The 11446-nt window shown below is 36.7% G+C and overlaps 1 protein-coding gene across 2 annotated transcripts in view; it reads left to right on the forward strand.

The window, feature by feature from the left end:
- LOC134668002 (uncharacterized) overlaps nucleotides 1-10100 on the forward strand; it is a 46547-nt gene extending 36447 nt beyond the window's left edge. For both annotated transcript variants that reach the window (XM_063525436.1, XM_063525437.1), the window contains 9 exons: nucleotides 847-996; nucleotides 1375-1507; nucleotides 1964-2113; nucleotides 3973-4155; nucleotides 4527-4683; nucleotides 5253-5554; nucleotides 6550-6687; nucleotides 7064-7428; nucleotides 7654-10100. In XM_063525436.1, coding sequence (XP_063381506.1) covers nucleotides 847-996; nucleotides 1375-1507; nucleotides 1964-2113; nucleotides 3973-4155; nucleotides 4527-4683; nucleotides 5253-5554; nucleotides 6550-6687; nucleotides 7064-7428; nucleotides 7654-7804 — 1729 coding nt within the window. In that variant the 3' untranslated portion in view covers nucleotides 7805-10100. The remainder of the gene's footprint in view (nucleotides 1-846; nucleotides 997-1374; nucleotides 1508-1963; nucleotides 2114-3972; nucleotides 4156-4526; nucleotides 4684-5252; nucleotides 5555-6549; nucleotides 6688-7063; nucleotides 7429-7653) is intronic.
- The last annotated feature ends 1346 nt before the right edge of the window (nucleotides 10101-11446 follow it).

Raw genomic sequence — 11446 nt, forward strand, 5'->3', positions numbered from 1 at the left:
CTAGAAACCACATGTCAAGGTCAACAATAAGACTCCTTCGCTGCTGTTCATATCCACCGACGACAGTCGCATTATATGCGTCGACCTTAACAACTTGGCGAGGATCTTCGACCTTGAGAATCGGAGAGGGTTAGTCATGAAAGTTTTCTATACTCTAGAGCTCTAGACTACTAACTAACTAACTATCATCTGACAAAGTTTCAATCGGCTTGCGATGACTAATTTTTATTACGAGTCGGGTGGCTTCTGTTCCTCAATCCACCAACGGAGTAGCAGCTGACGTTCACAAAGCTCCATAATACATCTCCCTCAACTACTCTACAAGTAGGTACCCTACGAATGTTTATGTTAGCCGCCTGAAATAATATATTGCACAACGAAGGCCGCAAAAATATCTGACACAATCTTATTTGTAGAGCAATAAGAGCGTGTCACATAATTTTGCGGCCTTCGAAGGGTATATTATAGCAGGTAGTCACTTATTCTACGAAATTTGCGCCTGGCTCGCGCACTAATAGTCCGTGTTCGTATATATTTACAATATTTTTACATAATTTACACATGCACATATTTGTGTATGACCATAATTCTAACTGATATCAGGGGTGCGAAACTCCTCCCTTCGGGCAAACTCGGCTCCGTTCGGCGCGGCATTGCTCCGAGCAATTATTAGGGTTGACACAACTTGACGTCCTTTTGCGTGCATGAACACAGATAACGGCGTGAATATTAGGAAAGGACAGCATGATTCGACCCTGAACCGCTGTCAAACTTCGGTTCTGTAGGAAGTTTCCTTTATGTACGGTAGTACTATTTATTATTATGTGCTGGTATCTAACATTCCAGCAATGTGATGTCCATGGCTGTGAGCGAAGTGTGGCACGACATCCTACCAGGGCCGGACGTCCTACTAACCGGGACGGGCACGATAGAGAACTGCGCCAAGGTGTGGCAGCTCGACCCCTCTTACGTGGCGCAGAATACTCAGAAGAATGGGTAAGGAACGGATTATTACAAATAACCCTAATAATGCAATTGAAGGGATGTTTACAAAAACAACATAACTGACTACACCGGTTGACACCTGAAACGAATAACAATGTTCTTAAAAAACTGTCAACCGCACTAAGCAGTTATGTTGTTTTTGTAATCATCCCTTCAATTGTAACATGATTTTATAGTCTATATAGGATCGGTCTCATAATCACTACAAAAATGCTTGTTAGACTCAATTAAATTTAATAATTCACCTAAATAATTTAATGTGCGGGGTTTTTGTAAGATTACTTTATGGATTGAAGAATATGCGGCTCATTTTTTAGCCAACCAGAAAGTCCTTATCAGAAAACTAACGCTCTTTTTTATTTAACTCAGGAAAGTGCGACTAACGACAAAGTTCGACGTGAGTTTTGTGGAAGCAGTATCCCCACACACACCGACGGGCAACGGTAGCCACAGCGTCCACGCCACGCCCAAGAGGAACAAATCCTTCGCTCTCCACACTGAGGTAACCGTAAATGCCAGCCATGCCGCCATTAAACTAAAAGTTTCCGAAATTTTGTTCTACCAAGAAACATATCGGAAAATTTACACGGTAAAAAAAAAAAAAAAGCGTTTATTCACAAGCTTACTTACATTTAGATACAATACATTCTTCTGCCAAACCACATAGCGGTTTGTTGGCAGACGAGGCTCCTATTATAATTAAATGCTATAACATTCTTTATATCTTTGTCCTTTAAGCTGTTTATTTTGGTCGGATTGCAGAGATCGCGGATTCAAGTTTTGCCGGATGTGTTGAATTATTCCATTTTACCTTTAATATAAAAAAATTGTAGTATCGCTGGCAGACGTATATACTAGATACAAAAATAGTTTAATAAATCCTAGAGGTCTTGAGGTTTAATAAATAGATGAATCAAGCATATTTAAGATCCTACTTCACCTCTTGTTAAATTTTTAGGATGAAAGGAAGAAACCACCGCTCAAAGGCACCATGAGCCTCGACCGCCACTCCAAACCTTGCCTCGCGCTCAACCTCAAGGGAATATGCAACAACGACAGCGGGGCACAGCCCCTGTTGGCCGTACTCGACGACAAGAACAACATACAGGTATGCACCTTATAACATCGCAATAAGGTCGAAAACAGAACAACTTCTTTCAGTGTCACACACTTAAATGTGTACACGTGAACCTTATATCCCCGCAATAGGGTTGGAAATGCTATCACCGCCTAAAGTCATCATGTGTATATGTACTCTCAGTGCACTGATTAAGGTAAACTCTAGTTATGTTTGTGATCATCAAATAGTGACCTTGGAAAGTGAAAAAAAAAAATCTTATTAACAACATTTGAAAACCTCCAGCTGTCATTGGATAATCACTTTACTAGTACATTACGACACAAGCCGAGCCGTGGCAAAATGCCGGGATAACGCGCGGGACGCGAGATGATGAGTACATTACGATACAATTGCGAAAATTAGGTACTCGTGTTGATTTAAAACACTCCCTTCGGTCGTGTTTCAATTTATCGCCACTGGTTGCGAATTACGTTTTCGCACGTGAATTGTACAAAGTTTTACAGTACATATATTCATCATCTTCCTCGCGTTGTCCCGGCATTTTCCCACGGCTCATGGGAGCCTGGGGTCCGCTTGGCAACTAATCCCAAGAATAGGCCTGATGACAAATTTTGAAATCCCTTGTATTATTGTCGGTACACCTGTATTGGTTCCGAAAAACACAATATTTCAGCTATACACATAAGATTTAACATAGATAATTGCATTTTATTATAGCTAGTTTAAACTTCGCGCGAAAACGCCTCGCATGCCATTTGTGACGTCATAATTTAGTTGGTGGTAGACAATGTTTACATACATACAGTTACGAATTTCCCTTGAATCCGAATGATATTGTTAATTCAGCACCATATATTACGATTAGGGATGATAAATACATTACAATAATTTATCACAATAACTTATTTTACACAAAAACTCTCACACGGTTGCAGTTTAAAATGAATTATTTAGATACATGTAAATTTTGAGTGAAAATCACCGAGCGCCGGTTTACTTTTTAATTTTTCACTTTCTCTAATTACGACAGCCAACATGGCAATGATAGTTCCATTCAGCCAAATAATTAAAAAAGTTTGTTGTTGAAATATCGTATTATTTAGCATTTTATTTAAATAATAATAAATAGATATCTACTTTATATCGTGTAATAATATTTTTTGGACGTAATAAATGTTTAGTGGCGAAATAATATTTTTTTTGCACCTTTCGAACTCTTTGGTGAGGACGTATAGATTTCGGTCAATGAGGTTGTCTATGTTGCTCTAAGAAATATGTTATGGATTGATGACGTCACTGTTTAGAACGCTTCTGATTGGCGTTTCAGTAATAATGGCCGATTGGAGAATTTTGCACTTTTATTTTATTGAATATCTTAATAATCCTTCAGTTTATACTGAGATTTTTTAGAATCATATTAACATATATGTTTCTTTGAAACCATTATTTCCATGATTCTTTCTTACTTGCAACAGGCCTATTGGCGTAGGCGTCTTTACGAAAGGGACTGCCATCTGACCTTCCAACCCAGAGGGTAAACTAGGCCTTATTGGGATTAGTCCGGTTTCCTCACGATGTTTGCCTTCACCGAAAAGCGACTGGTAAATATCAAATGATATTTCGTACTCGTACATAAGTTCCGAAAAACTCATTGGTACGAGCCGGGGTTCGATTCGAACCTGCGACCTCCAGATTGAAAGTCGCACGCTTTTACCGCTAGACCACCAGCGCTCCACATACATACAGTACATATATTATGGCCCTATAAATTTCTGACATTGGCACGTATTGTCCTTAATCCCTAGCCTTAACTTAAGCCTTAGGGCGGTAAAACAGCACCTATGTACTGTAAAAACTCTTTTTACATTTATTTATTTCTTACACAGATAATCCGTGGAACAAAAATGCTCACCGAAATAATAACAAAGGCAGACGAAAGGATAACCGCCCTAAAAATCTCTCCATGCAACCAATACATCATATACGGGCTGCGCTCAGGCCGGGTGCAGAAATACGCGCTCCGCACTAAAGAGACCAAAATTATTCTTGACGTGAAGAGTGCCGTTCAGGTATAGTAACATTTTTCCGCAGGCCAAGGTAAATTAAACCAAATGTTAATGTCTAAAGATACCCCGTTACTCCTGCTACGGCCCATCATACAGAATTTGAATCAATAGGAAATTAAGTCGATTTTATTTTGTTTTTAACGAACGAAATATATGAGAAATGCAACTGTTCCAATTGAACAAGACCTAAATTTAATTGAAGTAATTACTACAAGGGAGATTAAAAGTAAACCTACTTTACCTAAAGGCATGTCAATGTCATAAACGGGCAAATTATATGAAAAACAACATTTTCCATAAACTTTCGAAACTAGGAATTCACCTTTCTGTATAAATGCCCAGAGACTTCACATGCAACCTATTCTCACTCACAGTACCTGAGCTTCGTGAATCCTAACTTGTTGGTGGCGGCGGGCAAGAATCGGTGTCTGATGGCGTACAGATTGAACAACGACGGGAAATGGATGCCCGAGATGCTGCAGAAGGGGAACAGCTATCTGGGCTCGCAGGAGATATTAAATGACATGGAAGGTAAGTGCTTTATATACATGTCCGTATTGCTGCGTACGAGTAAGTGCGTATAGAGATGCGTTTGTTAGGATTTTATTAATGTCCGACAGAAACTGTCTTTTTAAGGTCGAAACCCATACAGATTCTTTTATGTTCTTAAGATCAAGCCTCTACTAGAGTACTTCGAGACCGAAATTAAATCGAAACTCGAATTTTAGCAGAATGTGGTCGGACTAAATCACGTATGGCTAAATGTTGCTAATAGTACTAGTTTATGAAAAAGTAAGGCAACGTAAAAATCAAGTTAGATAGTGTCAACCCAAAATATTCTTTAACTTGTTCTTGGCACGAAAAAATCTAAACCCATCAAAAACATTACATGTAAAAAGATGCAAGTCTCGCAATGCAATTCTTCTACTAAAAAAAAGTATTGAGATGTTATGTGAAACCAAGTCGGTTATTTTAGTCAGTGCCAGGGGGTGTTAAACCGTATCAATAAGATGTCTTTAGTAACCGAATATTCGGTGCATCTCTAATTTCTAGTCAACGGCATCGAAACAGGCTAAAATATTGTCTTTCTCTGGTTTCAGGTATAAAAAAGAAAAACGGCCAACCGGACCGCCTATCCAACTCGAGCAGTGAGAGCAGCCTCAGTTCCAAAGACCGTCAATTCCCAGGCACCAGAGGATGCCTCAGCGAAAGCACTTTAGTAGAATGTTTCTACCACAAAGGGCTTTTAACAGTGGAATATAATGCCACTGTCAAACTCTGGGACGAGCTGCATTGGAGGGCTGAGGTGTTGAACGGGAGGCAGAATGATGTTCAAGTCAGTTGTGCGGCGTTTAGGAAAAATGTGTTGGTTGTCTGTGATGATTATAATAAGAAGTTTCAGGTGAGTTTGGTTGCCGAGTGAAGCGAGGTGTGTCATGCTACTCGGAATTCATTATTGTTAAAGATGATACAATTTTAGTTAAATTACTCTTGGTATTTTTTTTTGTTTTAAAATAAACATAATTAATAACAAACTTAGAATAAAAAGTAACCTTAAACTAAAACTACCTACATAACTAATACCTAAAAAAATATAAAACTACTTACCTACAAAACTAAAACAAAACCTAAAAAAAATACCTAAAAATCTATATCTAGAGAGGGCCCCTGGGGAATAGTGCCAAGAATGCTGGCACCATTTCCTCGCTGGATCGCAACGCTTATGCGTTGAGCGAGGAAGCTGCCAGCTTTTTTGTCCCCAGAGACCAGTATATTGATAATCTTTGATACAATTTATATTCTTCTTTTTCCTCGCGTTATCCCGGCATTTTGCCACGGCTCATGGGAGCCGGGGGTCTGCTTGAGAACCTATCCCAAGAATTGACGTAGGCACTAGTTTTTACGAAAGCGACTGCCATCTGACCTTCCAGCCCCTCTGGGTTTGGATCTGGGTAGTTTCCCCTCTGGGCAACTAGGCCTTTTTGGGATTAGTCCGGTTTCCTCACGAGGTTTTCCTTCACCGAAAAGCAACTGGTAAATAATATCAAATGATATATCGTACATAAGTTCCGAAAAACTCATTCGTACGAGCCGGGGCTTGAACCCGCGACGTCCGGATTGAAAGTCGCACGCTCTTACCGCTATACAATTTATATTGATACTTGTAAATCGCCTAGCGTGGTACGGGCATGTGACGAGAAAGGTATTACGAATGTGGAGGGAGGTACGAGGAAAGGAAAACCGAGGAAAACGTGGATGGACTGTGTGAGAGAGGATTTGAAATGAACGCGAGTGAATGATGAGATGACGGGCGACAGAGAGGTTGGAAGAGAGTGAGTGGGACAAGAAAATGAGATTAAACCGAATTATTTCACACACACTGTCACTTGTTTTTAGACGTTCGAGCTGCGCGAGGGGAACCAAACCGAGCTGCACAAGATACAGGAGTACAGACTGAACAACAAGATTGTGTCCTGCGATCTTACGTCCGACGGGCTTATACTGGCTATGGGACTCGACTCGGGCGATGTTGTGGTAATTATTACTTACTGTATTTTTATTTTAAGGTTCAATTTGGAATGCACCTTATGTGAGTGAAGTGGTCTTGGTAGTGGTGTTATTAAATTGACAAACAGTGATGTAGTTGCCATTTCGTATGGTACCTTAACTCCCTTAGATCAAAGAAAACTAGCGAGTCACTAAAAGTCTAGTTGACTGATAAAAAAAATTGTTTGCGATTATAGTTTTCATTGAAAACAGTACAGAAGCCCTTTTGATATAATTATACTGCTTTTTATACCGTCATATTTTTTCTCGAGAAACAAAACGGAATACAATTTATCACTTATCTCCTCGGCTTTGAATGAGCCGCTACTGGTATACTTGATTACCATATTGAACTCTTTTACAGCTATGGAACGTGCAAGGCAAACGCCAGCTCCGCCTCCTAAAGCACCACAAAGCAAAGGTCCAATGGTGCGCCTTCTCCCCCGTCCCCGACCGCATCTTCACCTCCCCCCACTCCCCCACCACCCCCACCGATGAAAACCAACCCCCCCTCGTCCTTGTCACAATGGCGGCTGAAATAGTCTGGTGGAACATAACGTATGTTATAAACAACAAGCCGCCGCCACGGAAGATCAACGTGGTGACTCCGCTGGTGTTGAGTCCACGGGAGGTCACTTCGGCTGTGGGGAACATGAGTATTGGCTCGAGTAATTTCTTCTTTGGGGGCGGAGGAGTCAGTTGCTGGAGGGAGCTTTGGAGAAAAAAGACGTGAGTAGTTCGTCGTGTTCATAATGATTCCGTTTTTGTGTATATATTTGTGAGCTAGCTTTTCTAAAAAAAATGTCTGTATGCAAAATAGCTACCCTATAAGTTTTATGATAATTATTTTTATAATGACGACAAGGACATACACCCTACATTATATTATAAATGTTTAAAATCCCTATCTGAATATAACGAATGTGTACCGTAATGTGCAAATGTCTATTTCAGATATAAAGAGGGCTCAAAAAGAAAAGACATATTGGCGTGCATCAAGTTGTCAGGTATGAACGCAAAAAAGCTGTGTTTCGACGAGAAATTCTCTTGTTTCGTGACCGTCGACAACCCTGGCCACATCCACATAATGAACGTTATGTCGTAGCAACGAAACTGTCGCAGTGCTGCAGCTAGGGTTGCCACTCGATGTTATGGGTGCATTGGTTTGTGAAATTAAATCTTAATGTTTTATTTTGCCAGCTAATTTATTTTGCGAGGGAAAATACTATTGAGGTTAAGACTGCCCTGGCTAAGTTATCTGGCAAGGATAAACGACAATCGCGCGCGATAAAGATGTAGTCATTATTTTAAATTCCGCTGGCTATATGCGAAATTCATTCATATCTTTTTGATTTCGCTGGATAGAGTAACTGGCGAAAGTTTATCGCGCACGTAAATAGTTAGGTATTCGAAGAGTGTTTCTAGCACCTGTTTTAGATAATGTTTGATGTGTGCATATAAAACATAAATGCCCCTAACAGAGATGATAGTCTTGTAGGGCAATTAAATTGTTAAATAGATTTTTAAATAAATTTTAAGCTATGTATTGCCTAAGTTTTTTTTTTCGCTTATATTATTAGTTAATTTCAATGGTGATATACCAGTTCTTCCAATGCATTTCAAATGTTTATGTTAATCTTAATTTTCTATTAGTTTCATAAATGTATACGATTTGCCATTGCCCATTATATATGTTTAAATGATTTTAGTAAATTTTTAGAGTATTTTAACTGGATCGAAATAAATGCATGTGGATCACGTTTAAACAAAAATGTAGTCTCAAACTAGTACTTACCTTCATAGCTTTTGGTATGATTGATGATGATTACAGTATTAATATTAAACGACTCTCTATTCATCTATCCAGATCTGAATTTACCTGCATATTTTGTATACCGTTAAAGTCCTTTCGCTTTTGATTATTATTTTAATTTCGTATTCGTAGTGTTTATTATAGTTATGAATTTAAACTGCCCGCCTCTTCGACTACGTAAATAATACGATTAAGATAATTTTATACAGTCTTATATTTTACAACGAAAATGATGCTCACTATAACGTGATATTTTGAACAAAATCATAGCGTAAAAGTCAAGCGCACAATACGTAACTTAAGTACGTTGGTTGTTAAAATAAGCATTTTATAAGACTTAAGGTTCTTCGGTCAGTCTTTTACTGTATCTTGGACAACTGGACTTAATGTGCGAAGTCTAACAAAAAATTGTGTTGTCTTTATACTGTAGTTGTATTTTCAACAGTAAACGTACTGATATGAATAGTGTTATGATGTCATGAGTTTTTGAATGTCTTCGCACGTTTATTGTGGTTCAATTTTGTTTGTATCTTAAGAAAATGTAACTTGTAAGCGTAATTCAAATGGTTGATAAAAGCAGCATTGCAATAGCCTAAATATTGAGATTACGGTGGTTAGTGTGGTTAACTAATGAGATTTACCATGTGTTCAATCCCACCACGTTCTGTCATAAATACGTACATATTTAACAATTATACAGTAAGTAACCTTTATGCACTGCTTTCTGGGCGTTTAAGTCTATGAGCTGAAATATATTTCAGCCATTTGGTGAACTCGAGATAAAAATAAATGGGTTGATATTTCACCCATAATTTTCTAACAAAGAGGAACGATTTAAGATCACTTCAGTGTACAAGGGTAAAATACTTATAATAGCCAATATATCATAGAGTATTATATTATATTACTATAATTAGTCATAATTTTAAATAGTCATAGTTGAAGCAAACCCTGAACATTATAGTGCCGTCTCAAAACTACCGTACAATTGTTATTTTTTTATCATTTTGCAGTTATTTTCTTATTCCATATCGATTTTGTTTCAAAATGTATTTTCAGTCCTATCCTAGTCTGAGTTTAAAAATAATATAGTAATAACATTTTGGTTAGTATATATTTTATTAAAAGATGAAATAAACTACATACTTCATCTAGTTGTGTTAACGTAGTCAAAATTTACCTTGTAAATATGTGAGTAGTACTTACAACAACCTGGCCGAACTACCCTCGATCACTGGATATATTCGTGAATCTTTTTACATTGTACTTGCTAGATTAAAAGAGTACATTTATGAGAGACAGCTGTCGAATTTTGATGTCTCACAATAATAAACGCATATTTTATACTTTACTGTAAATATCTCGTAGGCTGGTACTTTTATATTATATATTGCCTTAACTGTGCTAAGTGGTTCAATTGTTCAATTTTAGTGAATATCATTAAATTTATATAAATATCTATAGGTGAAAATTTAACCTCTTACAATGGCATCATCGCATTATTATTTAAGAACTGTGTCAAAAAAAATTGGAAAGTTAAATAAAATGGCTGGACTAAAATTGATATAATGTAGGAAAAAATTGTCAATTAATGTCGTAATTCACTTTTACTGAATGAACCGATTTATGTAAAAAATAAGAATATTGATGAATCTAGCCAAATTTAATTTTTATCAGAAAGTTTGAAAATGGAAATTGTATTCTGTGATTTAATTTTGTGAAATTTCAATTAGTAAAATTTTATATTTTATGCTCAATGAACGATAGAAAAAGTATTCCTGAAAGTAGGGAATATTTTTAGTATGAAAATGTTCGCGTCCATTTATAGAAATTCGTTCCTGTGATCTTATTTTAATTTAAAACTGTTTCTTCGGTATCATGGAATATATTGTACGTCCAGATCAATACAGTTTACCGTGGACCAAGGCCGTTGTTTTAAAACGAAATAAATAAGTTACATACTTACATTCGTTTGAAATTACACATATTGTTTTCTTATATCAAAGGAGTTTTGTATGAGTCTACGGATTGAAATCATCTGAAGGTTTAGTCGTCTTCTCGCTAGATGTAAAAGAAAAGTGCCATTTTATTGGTCGGATGTAAATAAAAACATAGTTATATAATGTGATGTAGTCCGCTTTGGATCTCCAATTAAAATGTACATACTATTGTAACCTAATTTTAATCTTGGATATAATTATGTATGGTGCTATATAATAACATAATAATGTAAGTTTTGTTGTACGAAACCATGTCAGATTATAATAATGTGTTCTATTTTTATATAAACTGACAATTAATAAACAATTAATAACATTTTTATAATAATTTTATGTAAGAATTATGCGATGCTCAAATATGCATTTGATATCTGTTCCTAATTTTATACAAGATTCTGTTTTATGAAAATCATCATCGAACTATTGTTATTTTGCTTTGAAAAAGTTTATTGGGTAAGGACTCAATCGTACTGATACTTAGTTTTGCAACCGAAATCACAATTTGACTTCCGTGTAAAAACTTGCTCTTTTTTGTAATTAGTACGATTGTGCTTTAGATAAAAATACACTCTCTCAAATAGTAAACAGTCTTAATACTTATGTAATGATGATTATTTCTAGAAAGACATTGTATTATTATTATTTTATTCGCCGAAATTATCAAAATTCTGTGCTAGTATTTTTTTTATATACATGAGAAATGCAATAATTAGTAGAATTCTATATTTTAGGCTCTAATTGGATGATACCCTTATTTTATGATAAATCTTTACATTTCCAAATAAATCATTTTTTTATAATTTACTTGTTGATAAATTTTTCAATTGAATCCATTCCTTCCTTACTTTTATCCTATCCTAGTGGTCAAGGTGCTCACAAAAATATCTGATGACGCCACTATTGTCAAGGCGTTAGGCCAAGCACGCACTGCGAT

The sequence above is a fragment of the Cydia fagiglandana genome, chromosome 10 (assembly GCF_963556715.1).
Source record: "Cydia fagiglandana chromosome 10, ilCydFagi1.1, whole genome shotgun sequence".
In the NCBI taxonomy this organism is placed as follows: Eukaryota; Metazoa; Arthropoda; class Insecta; order Lepidoptera; family Tortricidae; genus Cydia; species Cydia fagiglandana.